At 44.4% G+C, this 23,467-nt stretch overlaps 1 protein-coding gene across 2 annotated transcripts in view; it reads right to left on the bottom strand.

Annotated features, from left to right (window-relative positions):
- AGBL1 (AGBL carboxypeptidase 1) overlaps window positions 1-23,467 on the bottom strand; it is a gene marked incomplete at both ends in the record, with an annotated part of 583,725 nt that overhangs the window by 416,471 nt on the left and 143,787 nt on the right. For both annotated transcript variants that reach the window (XM_084254285.1, XM_084254284.1), the window contains one exon: window positions 16,285-16,438. In XM_084254285.1, coding sequence (XP_084110411.1) covers window positions 16,285-16,438 — 154 coding nt within the window. The remainder of the gene's footprint in view (window positions 1-16,284; window positions 16,439-23,467) is intronic.

Raw genomic sequence — 23,467 nt, 5'->3', positions numbered from 1 at the left:
AATGCTACAACCACTGATATTTCAGCAACATGGGTTGCTAATTCTGGCCAATCCCTGACAGGACAACCTATGACAAACACAAGCTACCAAACCCTATAAATGCCCTCCCATAACCCCCCCTTTTAGAATGCCCAGGATGTTCCTTTCTCCCCTGCTGCAGCAAGTTAATAGCCCTAACGTTGCTTCACTGCAGGTGGTCTTTGTGTCCCATCTTTTATCAAGAGCTAAACACAACTGCAAGAAGGAGTCATATAAACCACTTAAGATCTGTGTCATGAGAGGTTACCACAGCATGGTTCCAATAATTTAAAACTCAGAGAGTAAAAAATCAGAGACAAAATTAAGCTATATATTTTAATGAAGCATACATGTGTGCTTAAAGCATAAAGAAACTGAAGGAAAGAATTAACACAAATTTCAAAAGAAAATGGCCCTTGGGAGAGACCCATAGGGGATTTTGTAGGTACTGGTAATGTTCTATATCGTTTAGCATTGGTAGTGGACAAACAGGTGTTCACTCTATATTTTTATGCTCTACATATGCCTCCTATAGATACTATTACACATACTATGTGGCTTACGATTTTTAAAAAATTAAGAGAGATTTCCCTATGAGAAAACAGGGTTTGATGTTAGTTCGATGGTTTGCCCAAGCTAACACAGCTAATTAGAACATAAAACTTTTGATGGCAGGGATTTGTGCACTGCTGTATTCCCAACGCCCAGAACAGAAATTTCATGAAGCAGATCCACCACAAATGTCTGTTGACTAAGCAGAGAAGCCAGGATATATCTATTCAATACCCAGTCGTTCTTTTCACCCAACACCATAAAGCACACACCAGTAAGTTCCAGGAAGGCTGCTGTCAATATCACCATCAAGAACCAACCCATTAAAATGTGGCACGCATAATCTATGATCCTCTCTTTCAAGGATTTTTTGGGTCAAATCTAACCCACCCCCTATTTTTACAAGGCAAAAAAAAGGGGGGGGCACCGACTCTATTTGAAGGATAGGATTAAATTTTCAGTGGTGAACTGAATGTCATTTATGCAGATATTGATTTATAACAATGAACACCTGAAACTGAGGTTATAAAACAATGTACGTCAATTAAAAAAATGTTAAATGAAGCAAGCTCTACCAGAACACATCTGTTTGCCTATTGGCTATGTCTGCTTTTGTGTTAGAAAGTTAGAACTGGGTAGTTAAGACAGCCAACAAAACTGAAACTCTTAACTAGCTGACCCTTTACAGAAAAAGAGTAGGGATCCCAGCCCCCTTCCTCAAGGGACACCAGCTCGGCCCCCCTCTCAAGGCTAGTCCCTGGCATGCCTCCCAGCCCCTACCAGGTTCCTTAACCTCTGGAAGTTTTAATTTCCCATCTTGCATGGAGCTCATCATCCCAAGAGATCTCTGCAGATTCATCATTCATAAGGCTTGGAAGGAAACAAGCACTGTTCACAAGGGTTGCTAATTTCCACCCATAATTTCTCTGATGCTGTTTGGAAACAATTCCTCTTCTCTTTCATTGCTTCCTTATTTATCTCTCCCTTGTTCTTTATTATGCAGGAAGTCAGTATAAAGAGAATATTGTTTTCCTTTTTTATTTTTCTAAAAGCCCACCTGCTCTCCTGCCACCTAATTCCCACCTCAAGTCATCACCCTCTGTTTGTGACATCATGATCAGTTGCTACAGAAACAGTTGAGCTAGAAACTAGGCTGCGGACGCTTTGTTTAAGAAAAGTACCGAGAACTGGAATTCATGTGCATCTTGTTGGAAAGAAACAAGGGAAAAGGAGGGAGGAACAGGAAATAGATGAGAAGCAGCAGGGACCGAATGGCACATTTGTAAGTGTTATGACTGCAAATGGCCAAGAAGGAAGGATGCCAGACAGGTGGTCTTCTGCTCATCTGCAGGACAGCTCATCACCCAGAAATTTCTACTATAAGCTCCCACCATCTCCTGAACCCAGGTAGCTTGTCTTGGAAGTGCATCATCCTGGCAGGTCAGTCTCTCCCTCCAAAGGAAGACTATTAAGCCAGAGGCAGGGGCCCACACCTAACTGAGATCAAAGAGGAGGATACAAGGAGTTAACCAAGTTTGGGATCACATAAAAGAGCTGAGACTGGCACCATCCACAGAGTAAAGGAAGAATCAACACAAATGAAAAATGTGATGTCACCTCTGACCCACTTCCCCCTTCCAGGAATGTGCTCCCAATTGAACCATCTAATTAGACAGAAGGACCAGACGGGCCTGCAGAAAGTCAAGGCACCCACTGACTCCCAACCCCCAGAAGTGGGATTTTCTCTGCTGCGTTTCTCACAAGAGGAGACAGACACTCAAATTACATATGGCGGCACTGGCATGAGAACTGGGGCGATCAGGCTTCACCCTATATCGTGGGTGCCCACGCACCGGTAGCATGGATGGTGCGGTTATTTAGTATAAACTGTGTGAGAGGGAAAGAGGAGAATCTGGCAAAAATGAGTCTAGCAAGATTCAAAAAAATCAAGTTCTAGGAATTCAATGTGGTCCCTGAAGAAACCTTTACTCCAAGATATATGGCCTTTATTTCAACTCACAAATAGCTGTAGATCCACTGAGATGACGGCCACACAATCTCAGCCTTCTCAGAACACTTCTTTCCTATAATTTCATCTAGTCTCTTGACCCTCATATAATGAGACGTTTTCAAAAACTCTCCATGGGTCACCCATGGTGACAAACCTCAGCATAAGGAAGGGGGGCTGGATAGAAGGAAATGCACTACCCAAGCTAAAGCTGTGCATGTTTAGGCTTATTCAGACATGAATAAGACGGTGTGTCATCTCTGCCAAAAGGTATTGTCAATATAGTATTTCTTTCAGGGAGACTTTCTTGCTCAATAAGCAGAATCCACTGACTCTTGACTCATTTAGCGGGTTCACCGACCAACATGGACAAGTTTCCCTCCAAGGCTACCTTTTACTTCTTATAGCCTCGGCTTTTAAAAAAGTCACAAGCCTGCTTTCTTTTATTAAACAACACAGGCTTGAAAAAGGTGAGCTCATTCTGACCAGCTCTGAACTAAAGAAAATCTTACTTCATTAAAAACCCCATCAGCTTTATCTCTAAAGTTATTCCAAGTGCTTGAGCGTTTCATAATTAACATGTGGCAGCAGGTGCTTAAACAAAGCAGGCACAATTATAATAACTTGAAGTCAATAATTCATAAATGATAATGTATTATTAATCAATTATTGGGGCCTGAACAACATTTAATGAGATTAAGCTGATTGCCAGGCTGAACTGTTGGATACATATTGATTTAATCAGCGTTTAATTAAACTATGTAAGTTGCCCACCAAATCATTACATCAGAGCTCCCTTCAAAGGAGGACAGCTTCTATCCTGTTTCTCTTCCTTGTGAATTAGGAATTGTTACTGACTGAAAAGAAATTAAGATAAGGGTTCTTGCTTTTCATAACAAGGTAGGAAACCACCATACGATCGATCTGGCTATATTTCTTTTGATCATAAGAATAAATGCTGTTCGCCCAAGGGTACTGAGTGCAATCTGAGATGTTGGAACTCTTTTGCTTTGCCCCCGCTAAAGGGCTCAGAGTCTGAATAAACAGTTTATACCTAAACAAAGAAGAGGGTCACTTAACAACTCTATGTTAAAGACTAAAACATGGAAAGATCAGTGAAATGAAAAAAGCTCTGCAAAATAGAGAAATGAATTGTGGTTCAAATTCAAGTGACTCCCCACCCTTTGCCCAAAACCTTGAATTAAGCCTCAGCTCACCCACAACCAGAGGCACGCCCACTTTTCCTCTATGAGTTTCCAATAGCATCTTCCAGCAGCCGAAAGTTTTCAGAATCGCTTGTCACCATCACGATGCATAAATCCTATCTTCTGTCAAGCAGGCCCTCCCTTGTCACCGAGCTAATGATGGGAGTTCTGTACAGTGAACATTGAACAAAATGTTTTTTGCTCAGCGTTCCAGCCCAATGATCCCGCCTGAGGGGAGACAGTGACAGCTCTGTCGAAGCATCCCGGGGTACAGGGAGTCCTGCTGGTCCTTCTAATTAGGGCTTTACCCTGTCAGCTTCACAAATAGCCACTGCCAACCCGGATGCGCATCAGTACATGTGGAGGATGGCCTCGCCCTATAAGATCCTGGGATGTCAAAATCCACAGCTGCCACCTGGACTCGACACTCAATGAGCCACAGAGAATCTGCTGCAGGGAAGGCGCTGGGAACATGGGGGCACCAGCAACTCCCTCAGAGCTGTGGCATGCAAGCTCTCAACGCCCTCATCTGTTGCTGGAGTAAGGCAACAGCAAACACACCAGCTTGAGGGCAGAACTCCATCACTCGGTCGTTACTGAGGTGGTCATTTTAATTATCACATCCAGGCAGTTGATGAGCCCAGTGACATGGCCCACAGCCCATGCGCCTGAGCCTCTCCTGCGAGTGGAATTGGGGCAAGAGGGGTGTGATCTCCCAGGTGTGGGTGGCCCCAAGAGGCTCTTGTTCACAAAAGCTTATCTAGCCAGATGACTTCTTCACAAATTCACTGGAGAGAACAGGAGCGGGAAGCCACCATGAACAGACTGGAAACTGCCACACAGTTCACATCAGCTTTTTCCTCTCAGCCCTTACCCCGGGTTCCCAGGAGAGAGGAAAAGAATCACCATGTAGCTCGGCTTACTGTAAGTTGGGCTGGGGGTGACTGTGTTGTTCTGTTTGGGGGTAGGAGGAAGCCCCTGCTGTCACTGTCACTACCTGGACCAGAGTGGAGTGTCGATGAATATTCACTCTGGAAGAGCTGGCAGGCTCCACCCCAGGTTCTAGTGCCTCCCTCTCTCCTGGCTCTTGGGCAGTGGGAGGAGCCTGAGCAGCCACCCTGTGGCTCATGACACTAAGTGCATCTGCCCTGGAGGCACAATTCAGAAGCTCCACCACCATGGCAGCCAAGAGAAGCTCCACCAGCTGCAGGGGAGCGAGGAGCTGTGCCCACAGCTGGAGCGACCTCAGTGAGCTCATGGAGCAGCAGAACTGGGGCACCCGCATGGATCAAACCGGTTGTCTTTTCAAGGTTTCTGGTGTTGATCTTGGAGATGGGTGACTGAGATCAGACAGTGGTCTCTAAGTTAATCAGTCAACTCAAGTCAAAAAAAGATAAAACTTCACTCTTCTGATATCTGTGATGACAAAATAGGAGGAAAATAGGAGGCACTTGAGAAAACCTGGTCCTGGGTTGGATTCTTAATTCAGAAATTCCAGCATATCTCTTCACTAAAAGTCTTAGCTTCTGCTAGGGGAGAAAAGTATTCCAAGAATTGGGAGGAAAAGTATTCTTGCAGCAGGATGAACATCAATGCTACATAGAGAACAGCCGATATACTTTCTCAGAACCACACCTCCACACCCATACTGCGCATTATAGTAAGCCAAAAAATGGACTTTCATTTTCCTTTCTAATGGAAAGAAGCGACATATAAAGTGGAGAGATCACAGAGTGAGGACCTCCATTTCCTGCAGAATATTATTCTGAAAAATTATCCAAATGAAACAACCAATGTCCTAAAATGTTTTTCAGAAATCATTTTTAATGCATTGCTGAGCTGGTCTGGCAAGGAGAACTCTGTAGATGCCAAAAACAAGGTGAAACCAAAGAAACCCTGAAAGGTCAGTAGACATCAAAGCCCACTGCTCCTCAGGGTTTTCTACCAAATTTTGGAGACGTGCTCCTGCTATGAAGGCTGACCCCAGACACTAGGAAGTGAAAGGAGAAGAGGTCTCTCTCATGCTGGGTCCGACTGGAAGACCCTTGCATAAAACTGAGAGCCCAAAGGCCTTCAGTCATAATTCATAGAAAAGAAGAGCAAGCACAATTTTTTACCTCAATTTTTTCCAAGAAATATATGACCATCCACATATTATCACATATACTTGAATTCATGGTACACCAAAATTTGAAGATCATCTCCTCAATTTGCTAGTGCCCTCAGATGATAAGGCAAAGGCAAATAAAAAAACCTTCTCAAATAAAGTAACCTCAAAGATTTCCCAAATTGTCAGTAAAATGAACGACTTAGTGTCAAAGTCACAGAACAAAGCAGGAAACAAGGACCCGTTGGGTTAGAGGTGAGAGAACAGAAAGGGCTCTCAGAATAGCAGAGATTTGAGAGCCTTAACTTAATCACATCTGCAAAGTCTTTACCATGCTGAGGTATGAAAAACCTACAAATAATGACATTGTTAATGATAAAGGACTAAATGTCTCTCCGCTACAATCAAGTGAAGGAAAATAATATCTCCTCCTACCATTTCATTCAAAATGATCTTGGAGTCCCTTGGCAGCATTATAAGGGGGGAAAGAGGACACAAAATGAACAAAAAGAAATAAAGAAAACTGCCTTTATTTATAGATAATATGTATGTGTTATATGCTAAAGAAAATTCAAAACCACCATAAAATCTGCTAGAAGTAAAAATGACAGTAAGTACAAGATCAACATACAAAAGTCTGCTATAGTTCTATAAGCAAAAAATGAACTAGGAGAGAAAATAATCTCATTTACAATAGCATCAAAAATTATTAAATAACTAGGAATAACCCTAACAAGAAGTGAAAGATTTATTCAATGAAAACCATAAAACACAGTTAAAAGAAACAGAATACACAAGGAAATGGAGATGTATTACATGCTCATAGATTTGAAGAATTATCATTGTTATAATCTGAAGACATTATTGAAATTTACATGGAACCACAAATGAGCCTAAATAGCCAAAGCAAGCTTGACAAAACAGAAGAAGAATGGCAGTATCACATTCCCAGATTTCCAACTATACTACAAAGCTACAGTAATAAAAACAGTGTGATATTAAAATATAAATAGACTCACAGACAAGAATAGAATTGAGAGCCAGAAAAACTCCACATTTATATGGATAGTTAATCTGTGACAAAGAAGCCAAAACTGTATAATGGAGAAAAGAAAGTATCTTCAACAAATGGGGCCAGGAAAAGAGGACAGCCACATGTAGAAAAATGAAACCAGACTACTCTTTCATACCAGACACAAAAATTAACACAAGACGGATTAAAAACTTGAGTTGAAGAGCAGAAACCATAAAATACACAGAAGAAAACATAGGCAAAACTCTCCATGACATTGGCTTCAGGGATGTCCTTGGGAATTCAACTCCAATGATAAGGAAAACAAAAGCAAAAATGAATGGTACTGCATCAAGCTAAAAAGCTTCTACATAATGAAAGAAACGATCATTAAAACAAAAGGACAAGCTCAACAACAACAAAAAAGAACCCAATCAAAAAGTGGACAGAAGAGCTAGACAGACACTTCTCCAAAGAAGACATATAGGTGGCCAACGGGTGCATGAAAAATGTTCAGTATCAATTATCATCAGGGAAATGCAAATCAGAACCACACTGAGCCACTGCCTTATACCCATGAGAATGAGTCATATTAAAAAAAAATAATAACAACAGATGTTGGTAAGGGTGTGGAGAAAAAGGACCCTTCATATACTATTGGTGGGAATGTAGATTGGCCCAGCCCCTATAGAAAACAGTGTGGAACTACAATACCGCACACAGTCAGTGCTCTCCCGGAGCTCAGTTGTTGGACTACAAAGCAAATTGAACAGGTTCTGGATGGGGGAACAACATTAGATAAAGCAATTCAGGGAGGCTTCCTTGACCTGCTCTAAGATAATATATGACAAGAACAAATCAACCAGGCCAAGCTATAGCGGGAACTTCCCTGTGCTGAAACCCAGGAAAGGAAACTAGGTAACTGTGGTCAAGGAATAGAAGAGGAATGTGGTTGAAGGGCAGAGAGTGACAATGGGGTAAGACAGTGGGGAAAGGCATAAAGAGTCTTGTAGAGGCAGTAAATCTTAGATTTCTACTAAAGTTAGAGGGTTGATATGAAAGCGTGTGTTCTCACAAAGTGGAGAAGCCTTGAACTTGTTACTGGCATACGCAATTTTTTTTACATATAACGAATTGCATCTTGAAGGTAAGCTAAAGTGGGTAGAAGGTGGCAGGGGTCATGAGGTTGAAGATTCAGAACATTGTGGGAGAAATCCAAACTCTAGCTCTTAATAATCCTCTGACATTCTCAGGGTCTCAATTTCATCATCTAAAAATGGAAATCAGAAGCATAATTTTCTTTCTTTACCTCACAGAGATGTTTAGTGGAACAATTAATCATATGTAAACATCTGTAAATAGTTAATTACATTAAAAGATATAAATGATTAGATCTCATGAACACTTTATAGAATAGAGTGCCTGAGAAGGATTCTGATGAAATGGATTGCATGTTTCTGCTACAGTAACCACAGATAGTCAACTTTTACTGTGCTTGCTAATTGAGAAAATAATTCATTTAATACACAATTTGAGTTCCCTCTGAAATAGATTGTATATTATAGCATATTGACTTTATAATTATGTTTAGCCTGAGTCCTTATAAAGTTTCAGTCCTCTGAAAAGGAACATTTTCAAACCTGAATTCATTATTATCCCTCCATGATAGTCTCACTCTGTCAGCCATTCCTGTGTTAGCAGTAAACTCTCTCCCCGTCACCCAAGGTAGAAATACTTCAAGTCCTGACTCTTCATCCCTATTTCCAATCAATCACCAAGGCCTCTTGCTTCTAAGACATGTCTCCTAAATTTAGACCCTTCCTTCCTATCCCATACACTCATCTTCCTTGGAAGCTCAATACCTATAGAGATGATGAAAAACCATTATTTCTGGCACGCTCACGTTGTGTCAGGCAGTATTCTAAACCCACCACAATCTTCAGCTGCCTCATGAAGGAGGTCCGATTGTAATCTGCAACTCACAAGTGGGGAAACCAAGGCAGGGAGTGTTTCAGCATCTTTTCTGGTATCATAAAGATAAGGCAGGGCAGCTTCAAGATTAGGACCCCAGTGACTCAGTGAGGGTCCTCTGTGCTGGGCTCACCATTATTATCCTCTCTCCAGACAGCCCCCCCATGTCACTGCCACAAAATATTCCTTCAAGAATAATCCGATCTTGTACATTCTCTGCATAAAACATCCTCTTAGTTCATCATTGTCTTGGAAGAAACTTCCTAACGTGAAAAAAAAAAAAATAGGTCCTTCATCACTCAGCTCAACTTAACATTTCTCACCTTCTCACCTGAACTCATTCAATCAACCCAGCATCCAGTAGGCCTAGTGCCATAGGGTGTTCAGAGCATCGTGTCCAGAACTTCCTGCCTCTGTAATGTTAGTTTTGTACTGGAAAAGACACACACCCTCCCCACTTTTTTCTGCAGGTGGAAGTCTGACTTCCGATCAAATAGCATTGCCCTGAATCTCAGTTCTGTCACCATGAAATGGCCATGATCGTTATTTTCTTTTGTAATTCACAAGGGAATTATTATGACCAAAAGACACTGTGTAAAAACTTGGTAAAATTAAAATTCATATGGAGTTAGGTACAAGTAAAGCTATTCAACCATATGTTTGGCAAGTTTTCCTATTACCTCCAGTCAGCCGGGGTAAGAAGAAGGATTTTTGACCTTGTTTTTCTTGAGATGACCAGGCCAACACAAGAAGCAGAAAGGAGGCCTTGAACTGGCCTAACTGTCACCTACTTTGAGGATTTGTCTGGAAAGAAGGCGGGATCCTTATGAACCATTATTTATGCACATGCAGATGGATAACAGAAAATGGGGAAAAACAAATGGAAGGTGGTTTGGATTTATATATATAGGTGTATATATATATATATATATATATATATATATATATATATTTCCCCCTTTGATGTCTTCTCAAGAAAGATCAAAATAGTTTGTCAAATAGTTTTTGGATGCCTCACTAGGTTTTATATTTATATATATTTTTTTACATCATTTTTCATTTTTGTACAATGTATGCATTTTCATCTTGGTTGTAGTCCCCATGAAATTCCCACCACCCATTCACCCATGAACTATCACCATGGTCCCTTGTGCTCTTCCCACACTTGTTTTGATCCTATTCCCTTCTCCCCCACTGCATTTGTCTCTGATTTATAGTTGCCTGTTGATTTTGATTTTTACTTTATTATAATTATTTTTTTCCTGATCCCTTATTTGGATCCTCTACATTCCTGCTATAAGTGAGACAGACCATCCAGTACTTTTCTTTTTCTTTCTTGCTTATTTCACTGAGCTCCATCCATGTTGCTGCAAATGGCATGAGTTTATCTTTTTGACTGCTGAGTAATATTCCACTGTGTATATGTACCACATCTTCTTGATCCAGTCTCATGAGGTTTTCTTGAAAGCAAAACCATGTCAGTAGACGTCCATGTGGTGGGATTTACACAGTTCAGCTTGAAGGTCTAAGGGCCTCATGATTCGACAGTGCAGTACAAGCTCTTCTTTGTGCCCCTCAAACTTCATTCAGCCTCCTGTTCTAACTGGCTCTGTTAAAATGTATTATAATAATCTTTTCACATGACACAAGCACCCTGTAGATGGGAGTGCCTCGATGACAATGGCTAAATGTCTTTCTGTTTCTAAAATCTATCATGGTCCCTAGTCCTGGTTGCCCGAGGAAATGACAATCTCAAAGCAAGAAAAGGGCACAGTTCAGTTTTCTAATCCAACTCCTTTTATTAAAAATGTCCATAGATGTCTTTATGCCCTGCTAGTTAATTTTTTTTCAGTTGTAATATTTGTCAGGAGCAGTGCTTTACAGGGAAAAAAAAATTAAGCAGGAGAAAAGAAGTCTGCAGCCCAGAGCCACTCTTTACCCACCAGCAAGAGGGAAGTTCTTGCCTGAGCTTCAATCCCGATCAAGAAATCTGGACCCTATAGTCTTTATAGAAAGCTCTAAAATTTGGAAATCCCATTGTAACACTTGGTCCCATAAGCCTCCTGGGTGCAAAAAAAAAAAATTCTGAGAGGAAGAGGGTTGCACGTGAGTTTCTGTTTCCCTTCTGTTGTCACGCTAGCCCTCCCCAATGGTAAGCTCTGCTCTTCATACCTGATTGGGAATCTCACAGGGAGACAAAGGCCAGAGAGGATGGGAAATGATTTGCAAAGAAGCCAAAAGGGGAACTCTGTAACTGTGTATTTTTCCACTCTGTTCTAATTTAAAACCACTTACAAGTGACAACTCCCAAGCCGAGGCAGGTGCGGTGTGGTAGCTCATTACACCCTCGGGACCCCGTGTAAATCTTTTCTCTGAGAACAGCTATTGTCTTCCAAGGAAAGCTTTTAGCATAATGGCAGGCTGAATAGAACATTGCTTTTGTAAGAATATTTTTAAGAAAAAGAAAAGGAGAAAGGTATTCTTTAAGCACTGTAAATGCAGCCTCTCACTCCCCCCACCTGCTCCCAGGCCCATGGAAAGAACAGCGTGTGGGCCATGGGAGGCTGTGACGTGGCATGAGATTACCTCACCTCCAGAGACACATAAAGGTTACACTCTGCTCTTTTAGGGCCTAATAAATGCAGGGTGGAGGTGTCTCCAGTTGCAAAAATAGCAAAGCCACCTCCTCCCATCCACCTTTGTTGTTTCTCGATTTCTCACCCATCAGTGAGTCAGTCAGTGACTATACACTTGGAGGGTGAGAGTTTCCAATAAGAGAAGGACATTTTCTCTCAGAAAATTCCCACAATTGAGTTCTTCCTCTCAGGTAACTCAAGTGGAGACAACTGCATGACGGGGTCTGAACGCACAGCTGTCCGAAGGTGAGACTTTGGGCACTAAAGCTCCCAAGAAAAATGAATCATCTCTCACAGAACTAGAGCTTCCCAAGTACAAAGTGACCAGCTTTCTCTGGGCTGAGGAAAATGGGACATTAACTCAATGACAGCTGTCTTTAAAGATCCTGATTGTGCGCCCTCTGGGAAATTTCTCAGTGGGGACACAGTCTGAGGAGGGAGATACCCCCCACTCCCCTCAATAGTGGGGTGGAGCCCCAGGTTCTCCTCCCTGAGGGAACATTTACTGCCCTTGACTTAGGCTGGTTTTTGACCTTCAGTGAGTCTGGACTTGGCTCTATGCAAAGTGGAGAGAAGCCTAGAAGTCCTGAGTGAAAGTCCCTCCACACCAAGGCAGCAAGAAGCACACAGCAGGCTGGCTGTGGGGAGTGCTGAGTCTTGCCAAAAGCAGAACCACGCTCCTCCCTGGGTTTCTCACCCAATCCCACTCCCACTGGAGTTTGAGTGAACGAACGAGCCCCCAGCAGCTTTCTCTACACTCTGAGTTACTCTCTGGTTCTGCTCTAATTAGCATCTTCTCTCCATTCAAGCCCAAGAAAGCAGAACACACACCTATGCGAACATATGCCATGAATTTTGTTTTCCTTTCCTAACCCAATGGAAGCATTTTCAGGGTGGAGGTTTTGGTGAACACACACACGTCACGTGTGCAAAACATACACATACATGTGCATACACACTGCTTTTGAAGAGCACACACACACTAAAAAAATCTCACCTCAGCTATCTATTTGGAAGTTGTTATCAAAGGGTCTGCTGATCGAAGTCCCTGTTAATATGTAATGTGTTAAAGGGTTTAACTGGGCTAAAGGGAATGATGCCAGGACAGCACTGTTCAGTGGAGACCAGTCTCAGAAAGCACTAGAAGACATTTCCTGTGCCCTGCCTTCTGCACCAGTAGCCTGTGAGAGCCTCTGATGCAGCCCCTGGGCTCCTTCCACATCCGGAAACAGGGGTTAGGAGGCGCTGCCCGCCCTGGTCCCCCAGTGTCTCCTCCACAGACTCTGATGCTGGGATGGCAGCTTCTTTCTGGGGTGACTCCCCACGATGGTCAGTTTCTCCTCAAGCCCATATCTTCCATTATGGCCTCGTGACACTCTCAGAAAACCATCCTGTTCCATGTCCCAGTGAAAAGGGCAAAGAGTGACTGTGCCCTTTGAGATCTGCCAAATTGGACTCTGAGGGCTCAAATCTCAAGGTTCGTCAAGGAGCAAGTCTCCTCTCAGGTCCTCAGTCCTCCAAATCACATGGATGGACACATACACCAAGGCAAATCTGGCCACTACTCAACAGAAAATGTTTACCAAGAAATCCAGGCTCAATATTTCCAGGAAAATGTTTTTTGTTTTTGTTTTTTGAAAAAAAAAAATGCTTTTGAAAAATAAATCAAACCAAAAAAATGCTTCCAGGAGACTCTCTGGAGCCCATGCCCTGGGATGGACTAAAGTAATCAATAAATTGTCCTCAATTATCTCCAGCCCTGGGCCTTAGGCCAGACCACCAGGGGCCCCTGTCTCCAGCGGGGGAATTCTTACAGCCCCACAGCCAGGGCCTCCTTTCCTGGGTTTCCAAAATAAGGCAGAAGAAGCTGTCATCTCCATGAGGAAAGAAAGCCTTTCAATGCACAAATCCCTTTCTGAGGAGTAAGTCAGCTACTGAGCCAGAAACTAACTCAATCACAGCTGAACACACCCCTCCCCCGGGGCAACCAGCCTGGTCCCTGGGACAGAGGAAGCACATCACCTGGTGTGGGGCACCTCCGGTGAGGTGGGGGACCTTGAGGACAGGACAGGATGTGTCACCCGTCCAAGTGCTATTTCCTCAGCCTAAACTGATCCTTCACATTTTGTGGTTCAAGGTAAGTTAAGGGGTTTTTACTTCTGATTTCTGGCACAGTTAATCACATTTGCGGTGTGAACTAGAGAGACTCAGTGTCAGCACGCGTTCGTGGGTTCACAGCAAGCTGCTGAGCACCGTTCATCCCATGGCCCGTCTGAGCCCGCGTTCCCGGCACAGCGGCCCATACCCTACAATGGTGGCTGTGCTGGAGCCCGAGGAGCAGAGACTCCTTTCCTCACACTCCCACCCTCCACCCCCTCCAGCCCCCGCTTTCCTGCCACCCAGCCCAAAACCCCCACCACGAAAATGCTTTCATTGGGTTAGGAGAGGAAAATAAAATTCACTGTGAGCAGAGTGAGGAGAGTAATACATTTATCTGTGATCAACTGAGCGTGAGGACGCAGAGCAGGGCGAGGGGCCTCTGGCTCACAGGGCAGAGAGACAGGCCACGCTGACCACCTGTTCCCGAGACCATGTCGGCGCACTGTGTGAGCACAGACTCTGGAGTTGGACAGAATGAGGAGGATGCAAATGGGGCTCCCTCGGGTGGGGTTTACCTCCCTGAGCCCCACTCACCCCCTCGGTACACGCAGACTTCTGAAATCAACCCCTATTAGCAAAAACGCCAGTCGCCCACAGAATCCACACCAATTTTCAATGTCCAGACAAAACTGGTTGGGACTCTTCTTGTGTGCATTGGAAATAGGGGCTGGAGGCACAGAAAGGACAGCACCTTTTAGCTATGTGACCTTAAGTCAGGCCCAGGACCGGCTCTGTATCTGCAGGGCCCAGGGCCAAATGCCAACACGAGTCACCTTGTTCAAACCCTTTGCAAGAATTTCAAGACAGTGACACAAGAGCGTTCAATGAAGCCGTAGGCCCATCTTGGCACAGCACCCGGCCACAGTGCAGTGGGCACAGCAATGACCTTGGCGCTAACTAGTCCTCCCTGTCAGAGCCCTGGGCACCTCAGGGTCCAACTCAATGACTGTCACTCGCAAGTTTTTTATGGACAGATGACAGACAGCCATCATCTGACTACCCCCGGGGTCCTCTCCTCTCAGCCCAGGCATCCCTCAAGATGAGCAACTGTGGATAAAAAGCATGTGTTTAAAAGAGAAAGCTATAATGAGACATCAGAGTATATATTTAGGTAACGCATCTTACAGAGCAAGCAGAAACCAGTCTCATTTGACTCAGATGAGACCGCTTTACTTTGAACTGAACTATCTCAGTGCCACATGATTATGGGGCTTTTCGATGGATCCAGTCGCCTCCTGACAGCAAAAACAATCTCTCTAGTTGTAATGTCAACCAAACACCAAAGACAGCATGAAGAAAAGTAAACAAGCAGAGGCAGCTCCACGCCAAAATTATACATTGGGGTTCCGCACAGACCGTCTTCGGAAAGGGAGCCTGCACGGTGCAGACTTGCACGAAACCACTTCCTGAGATAAGTAACTGCTGCTGAAGGCAGCCCTGGAAGGACGGCCGTCTTTAGCTTCCAAGCATGGCTCACCGGAGAGCAAAGGGCTCTGAAACTGTTACAGAAATTGCTCTTAAACACATTTGATGCATAAAAGAATTTTTGGAAAAATCCCTTATTATTCATTAAAGCTTTGTAGGGCCTCCTTCATTCAGAGGGGTAATCAGCTGTTGATTAGCCAGGCTGTTAAGCATCCATTGTCACGCACTGATGGGGTGTGAGAAACTGCACAGGGATGCTCCAAGGAGTCACCTGGATGCAGTTAGCACCTCATCAGGGGAGGTTGCATCTTCTGGGGATAAATTAGCAGCGTTTTTATTCCCAAGTCTTTACTTTCATCTCCCTAACTTTCTGCATTGCAAAGCATGAAGCCTCATTCTGTTTGACTTCACTTTGCCTATCTAAGCTCTGAGACTGTCAGAAGCCAACTTGAAAAGCTAGTTGGTTACAGGTAACTCAAGATTATGCCCAGGGTTCTAATGTTAAAGGGGCGCCTGTGGGGGGAGGTAGGAGGGGGTCTGTCTGTGCATCTGTATGTCAGTCATGTGTGTTTCTGTGACTGTGTGTGCGTGTGTGTGCACGTCTCTCTTTCTCTGTGTCTCTGTATGTACCTGTGTGTTTAAAATGAGTACTTAAATGGGAAGGTGGGGTTAGAAAAATCAATTGCTGTCAGCTCATGGTTCTCTGTTTGATTTTGCAATTCTTGGCTGGAGCTCCCTCCCCACCTTCAGCTCTTAAAATCCAAATGGCATTCAGGTGATCAAGGGGACTTTGTAGCAACAACTCCAAAACTCAACTTCCTTCCTTCCGGAACCTGAGAGGCTGTGTGAGTGGCATGACAGTAGTGAGCATGGCAAGTAAAATCCCTGGATTCAAGGTGGGAAAAAGTGACTCAGACCCTGGTGTTGTTTCAGAAAGGAAGTGACGTCACTAATAAGCTGCCCAACAGCAACCAGTCATTTCGTGGCCTGACAGCTGTCAATCATTTTCTCTTCTTTAACAGCAGAGCAACATCTACCCCTTGCTTTGTATCAAGAGAAGTTGAGGATTCATTTCTATAGTCTGCTCCCCAACCCCTCATGGAGCTTCTGATCTCAAAGGGATGCAGATCTTGAGGATACCCCATCACCACCACCACCCAGTATTCAAAGAAGGTGCTGATTTTACTCACGGAACTGCTCGAGGTGGTCGGCGCTGGGAGACTCCGGCATGGCTGTGATGGTCACCAGTGGACATGCATTCCCTCCCAGCGTCTGGCAGAGAATTTCCTGCCGGAAGTAGACCTGCCTGCGATTCACGCTTTTTGCCAGAATGTCAAGGTGAGTCTGGAACAGAGATGAAACAGAAGTGCATGTCATTGATATTCTGGACAATAACCATAATAGAAAACAGCAACAAAGCTTATATTCATATAATTCTTTATAATTTAGAAGCATTTCTGTTCATCTAAATTGCCCAGTATTGAGCATGAATTGGTTCAAGGATATGCCTACTTCCTAGGATATTTCAATGAGGTTGGCAGAAGTTTCAACCCTGCATTTTTCTGCGTAAAAGATGTATCTTCAAGTTGTACCCTGTGGCTTGGAGGAATGTGGCTACTGTGAGGGTGGAGCATAAGAGAGCCTGGGAACCCGAGGCAAGCACTTCAGCAGCCCCTAGCGCCAAGAGATAGAGATCTGTGCGCACGGTGAAGGAAGATGGAAAATAAATGATCCAGGGAGAATCCTAAGCTATGAGAACCACGAGCTGACAGCAATTGATTTCTCCAACCCCACCTTCCCATTTAAGTACTCATTTTAAACACAGAAAGATACAAAAATGGGAAAATTGTTGAAAGAATGACTCTTGATGAACAGTCTTTAAGACCTTGAAGACACTTCCACCCACACTGCCTGCCCTGCTAACAGCGACACAGCAACCAGGAGCTGCCCGCTCCTGCCCAAGGGCATCTGGCACAAAAATGATCCTTCCAGCTAAAGATCTAGCATCTTCACCGCCATCAAGCAGGTCAGAGGCACAAGGAGAAACTGCCCACCTTGTTTTCAGACAAGTAACCAGACCGCTAGATAAGTAAAACAAACAAACATGAATCCCAGGGAAATCTACATAAACTAGTCATAAAATGGACTATGCAAATAGGGAGGCGTGCCCTCAAAAGGTAAAGCAAGCATTTAGGTGTGAAAATGATTCGCTACAGATGTGGTAGGAAGAATAATGGTTCCTCCAAAGATGTCCAGGCCCTAACCTTCAGAACCTGTAAATATTTACTTGCCATGGCTCATGGGATTTGCAGATCTGTTTTAGATGAATATCTACTTGAGATGGGGGATTATCGACTTGGGTCCAACCATCACCAGTGCTTACAGTTGCAGAGAACCTGGAGACAGCAACAGGAAAAAGACCCCAGCAGCCCTGGCAGGCTTTGATTATGGAGGAAAGGGGTCGAAAGCCTGTCTCATTCTTCACTTACAAGAACCTTGTGATTATATCGGATCCAACCCGATAACCCAGGATCCTCTCCATTCCCATGATGCTTAACTTCATCACTTCTGCAAAGTCCCTGGTGCCACAGAACGTAACATCTTCACAGCTTCCTGGTGGGACACAGATATCCTGGTGGGGGGGGCTACTGTTCTGCCCACCACACCAAGGAGGTGATAAACCCAGCTCTGTCTTAGAAACAGATTGTTCTGGTGATATTCCCAGGAGTCAGCACTTGACACAGTTCTAAGCAAAGAAATGGGAAGGAGTATGTGGACCCCATATTCAAGATAAATGAGAATTCAATTGAGACCCATGTGTTCCAGCAAATCTTTGTGTATCGTTCTTGTCATTGTTCATCCAGTACTGAGTGTCAGGCATGGAAGAGATGTACCTGCAGTGGAAAGCAGGAGGCAGCGTCACACACCTGGAGAGAAGGCGGCAGCCAACTGCACACAGATGTAGGTGCACATGCACACACACAGCACCTATATAACCAGGTAAGTATGAAGCTGAAGAAACCCCAGGGCTGATGACTCTTGCAGGCCCATTCCCTGAGACGGCCCATTCGCTCAGCTTCATCTCCCCTGACACACACTTCCTTGTGAAGACAGATTAGAACACCAAACACCATTTCTGGGAGACCAAAGACAAGCACTGAGCACTTTCCTCACCTCGGTGAGGACACTGCCCTGTGTGCAGGATTGTGTGTGCGTGTGTGTGTGTGTGTAGATAAAGCTAGACATGCACACACACCGATAATCACTATTGGGTCATATTTCCTTCGGCAGCACTAAATGCCAGGGGAAAAGGCATTTAGTGAAAGCAGAAAGGATTAGAATCCACTAAACCCACACCCAGCAAGGCCTCGCTCGGGAGCAAATGTCTTCTACTGCTCAGATACACAAGAGCCCAGAAAACACCACCTGGACATCTTGACCGAGAATGATGCCTCAGAGATGTCCCTCAACTGCTCCAAATCAAACTAAAGGCCATTGGCCTAAAGTCCAGTTAAACAGTGCTCAAGTTGAAATATCTACTGGAGATGGGTCACCCCACAATACAAGGGTTAAAAAGTAATTCTTTAGGGAAATAAAACTAACAGATTTGAACGTCATCATCTGTCCTAAGAGAATACGAAAACAAATCATCTAAGACAGGAGCAAAGTAAAATAATATATTAACTTTTTCAACTCGCAGAGACATAATAATATTTAATTCTAAAAAATATAAAGGTAATTTTTAGCAAGATGACTAAGAGGTCAGGGTCTTGAGGCAAATTGCTTTGGTTCCAATTTTAGCTGTGGATTCCCAAGAAGCTATGTAAACTCTTAACCCTCGTGACTCAGTTTTCTCATGTCTAAAATGCAATAAAAATAGCATCGCCTACCTCGCTCAGTGGTAACTCCACTCTAGCCACGTAATGGGATGTGGAAAGCGAGTGTGGGAGACACTCATTTTTGGTTGCTATTGTTGATGGAGAAATACAAGTTCAACTATGTTTTAAGGAACTTAGAGAGAAGCAATAGGAGAATTATCGACACCAAAGGAGGGAATCAAAGGAGGTATGGACTGTCCAAGTTTTGTAAGAAAGAAAGGAGAGGGGCAGGACGGGGAATGAAGAGAGGGAGGCAGGAGGGAGCACAGGGAAGGGGAGGGAGGCAGCGAGGTAAGGAAACATGGAGAATAGCAATAACAAGAATGATAAAAATAACCCCCCAAATTATATAATACATAGAAATAGTCCGCCTGATTAAATCGCAAAATTTTTCAGGCTTGTTGTTTAAAATGTCACAACATATTGTATATAAGAAGTAGCTTTAAAGAGGAAAAAATCAGGATGCATATAAAAAACATTCCTAAATTATATCTTTCTTTTGTTTGCCTCTACTAAAACATTTTAAAAGAGAAATATTGAAACTGAAAGGATGCGCAAATACAAATTAAAGTAGGCATGTCAATAGTAATATATGACAAAGTCATATTCAAGATCAAGTGCATTAAATGGGATTTAAAAATCTTATTATGATAAAGGGCACAACTCACAATGAACATATAAATCTCATAAATCTCAAGAATCAAATAACATAGGATTGAAATATACAACACCAAAATGGCAGAAGGGGGGAAATGTGCCAGGAGTGGGAGACTTTAAGATAATACATCAGTCTTGAGTAAGTCAATTGTGCAAAAAGAATGGTCTGGAGTATTTGAACAATATTGCTTTTATAGGCATATGTCAAATTCTGTTTCTACAGACAAGCTCCCCCCGCCACCCCCACCGCCTACCCCTGGAACTGTAACAAAAATCACTCCTATACAGGCTATAAACATTTTCACCAAAGTTGTTTTTTTAAAGTAGAAATGGCACAAACCACATTTTCTGACAATAAAATATAATTAGACTTGAGTAAAAATGGTCTTTAAAACAGAAAAAATCAAACCACGAGGAAACAGAAAAACATCCCTTGGAAAGGAGCTCCCAGAAATTCATGTATTAAACAGATTAAGTCAGTGTCGTTAAGGCCCGTGTGGAGGCAGTGGGCACAGGGACGCAGGGAGAGGGCCAGGAGCCAGTGGCAACGCCCCAGGGAAGAGGCCCTGCTTCTCCCCCACCCAGGAAAGGGACACTCAGCCCCTAAGTGAAGGGAAGGAAGACAGGGTGGATTTAGGTGCTGCTCCCCGTGACTGTAAACAAATTGCTTTAGCCACTTTTTAAATGTCGGGGTGAAAGCTGCTCTCCACATCGTTTATTATTAAAATCTGCATGGACGAGGTCTTGCCTCACAATCTCAAGATTCCGGGTCCCCAAACCAGAAAAACAACATGATTTGTGGCAGCATCTCCCAAGAGATGCTGTGCTGGGTGCCCCTACGGGCAGGGAGATGGGGGGCAGGATGCACAGCCGAAGCCCTTGAACAGGAGCATTAAATTCAAGCTCCTGCAGACCTTGTCAGACTCTTTGATGTGCCCACAGACATCCAGGACTCTTAGGAGAAAGGCCAGCCCACAGTGCTCCACAGTGCTCCACAGTGCTCCACAGTGCTCCATGAAACCTCGGGACACGGGGTGCTACAGAACATGCTTCCGGGAACACTGTCTTTGCTGAATTGCTTCTCTGAGGCTCTGTGTTGTCTTGACCATACAAACGATTTGTTTCCTGTTTCATCATGGCTACCCGGGGCCTCACTGAGTCGGATGGATGGAGAGCCCTCTCAAGGGAAGCTTCTACCTGGCTTCGGTGGCCTTGCAAAGTCACACAGAGGAAACAGCTCTTTGGTGCCAAATTTCAAAACAAAAATAAATTTTGTAAATCAAACATGGGGAAAGCAGGGCTCGAGGAAGGTCTGGCCACGGAAGTCATCAAACAAAATTAACCACAAGAGGAACCTGTCCACAGAAGTATGAGCCCGGACACTCTTCATAACAGCATCTCTGGCATCTTGGCACCAAGCGTGAGGGGAAGCAAAGCCGAAACCTTTCTTCTCCTGTGACATCTCTGTTAAGTGTTTATTGTTGCAGATTTTATGATTGATAATATCACAGCCCAACAAATGCTTAGTATCTTCCAGCTTAAGCTCATCTTCCGCAACTTGATGCTGTTCACGCCACCACCCCTGCAGCTCTCTGTCGCCCGGTCCTGCCACCCTGGAGTATGCCCCCCGCATGGTTCCACAGAAGCAAGCTGAGCTTCTTGGTGCTCTCCCTTCTGCCACGGTGGCTTTGTCTTGTTCTGAAAAGGACTTTAAGGTGACAAGGTCCACATGGGTCCAGAAATCAGATGGCACCGGGATCATGAGTAAGAAAGGGAGGTTCCAGGTCTAAGGACCAAGGCCCACTGTAATCGCAGCCTGTGGGAGCCACAGGGCAGCAAACTCTACCACTGATGAGAGATACCAGGCTTCTGAGTCAGCCTGCAGCTTCTGCCTTCTCAGCTCTCCTCTTCAAACTTCCCTCAAAGTCTCAGCGCTATCAAGCTGTCGCCAGCCACTGCGGCCTGAGTTCGATCCCTGCCAGGGAGCTACCCCCATGGTGCAGCAGACCTTTCCTGTCTCCCTGCTGCTCTCCTCAGCAGTGTATTTCAGTGGATGCACCTGTTCTGCTCCCCACTCTGTCTCTGGTGAGTCCTCTCACCCCCTGTACCTCTGGCCTGCACCCCAATTCTTATATGCATAATAAGGATAAATCTTGGGGAAAAATACCTTCCCTCAAAGTGTGCAATATGGAGAAACCCAATAAAAAGTCAGGAAAAAGACAAAACTTCCAAGCTGGCCACAGACCTGAGACATCTTGCAGGGGGTGGAGGATGGGTCAAGCCAGGGGAGAGATGAGCACAGGGGACTGTGGTGCTGGGTCACAGACGGGAGTTATGGTGGAGGGAGAACTCTGGGGACCACCCCTGAGGGGAGCAACCAATTACTGTCCAAAACTGAAAAAAAGAAAAGAACTAAATTTATTTTTAAAAAATTGAAAAAAAAAAAAAACTTCCCTCAAAAACTTTCCTTGACCTCAGCAGATCCCCCTGCTGGTGGCTACTGACATGGAGCCAAGCACTGTCCTCTGAGAATTGGCTCCTGACCATCCTGTCCTCACTGAACGGCTGTGCTGTCTGCCCCCACCTGGGAGAACACCAGTCCCGAGGAGGGAGCCTCTTGTCTAGTGCACGGCCTGCTTCTCGGTGGCCATTTAAACACACTCATCGGAGAACCGGGGGCTTCTCACCACAGGAGAACAAACGACACCTTTAGGCTACGTAGCAGCAAGAACGCGCTGTAAGCAGGTTCTAACCAGCCCCGTCAGCCTGTCCCTCTCGCCCAGCGAAGGGTCTTATTTTCAGAGTGAGAAATGACTCGTCTCCTGCTGCCTGCTCACAGATTTGCCAGTTAAATAGAAAAGATCATTTCACTATCCTTTTTCCATTAAAAAAATAACAAAATTATACTGTTGATGATTTGGAACAGAGTAAAGAAAAAAATTATTCTAAGCAATCACCCTTAGAAAAGCAGCAGAGGCCTTTGTGTTTACTTCTTTTTAGGTCCCTTAGATGGATGTTTTAACATAATTTTCATTGTATTAGAAGCTGTGGAATGGGCACATAAAATAATCAAATATCATGATACAAGAGCTATTCAAAGTCCTGCTGGTGACTGTCCAGCACCGCTTACTAGACAGAGGAACCTGGCTAACTTCTCCCACCAGTCAAGTGCTTCATCTCGATAACCCCCAACGGGAACTGCTTTTAGGCTCCCAGTTTTACAGATAAAAACCGAGGCTGAGAGCAGTTACATCGTTTGCCCAAGACCACACCTCAAGAAGACACAGAGCCCAGCTTCAAGTTTTTATGATCAATAGTATCACAGCTCAATAAATGCCTAATATCTCCCAGCTGAAGCTCATGTTCCGTAGCCCATCGCTGTTCACGCCACGTCTTCCACAGCTCTCAGTGGCCTGTCTGGCCCTAGCTCGTGTTCCTGCATTGTTGTACTATAGGCCCGGGAGGTCTTGGGGTCGATGGCGCCATCTCTCCTGATGCTGATGCCTTTCCCTTTCACATTCAACTCTCCCACACCAGGACCCTCGGTTGGTGCCTGCCCTTTGGGGCGCCCCTCCGAAGGCAGCCTCTGCCTGTGGATAGCCTGGGAGCACCGACATAGGACCTGCCCGCAGCATCTCTGCTCTGCCACATGTGAGTCAATGTTTCACACTTGACATGTTTTAAACTCTTAGAATATAGAGATTGTGCAATGGTATTCTAGTTCTCTCTTTTCTCTCTCTCCCTTGATCTCCCTATACCTTACCTTACTCCATTTCATCTCTAAAGATGATGGCAGAAGTATCCGCCATCATCTTGAAAGATGTGTCTGGTGAAAAAA

Source organism: Talpa europaea, assembly GCF_964194135.1.
Source record: "Talpa europaea genome assembly, chromosome: 14".
NCBI classification, from domain to species: Eukaryota; Metazoa; Chordata; class Mammalia; order Eulipotyphla; family Talpidae; genus Talpa; species Talpa europaea.
Note: the sequence above shows the minus strand (reverse complement) of the source record. Positions and strands in the feature narration are given on the sequence as shown.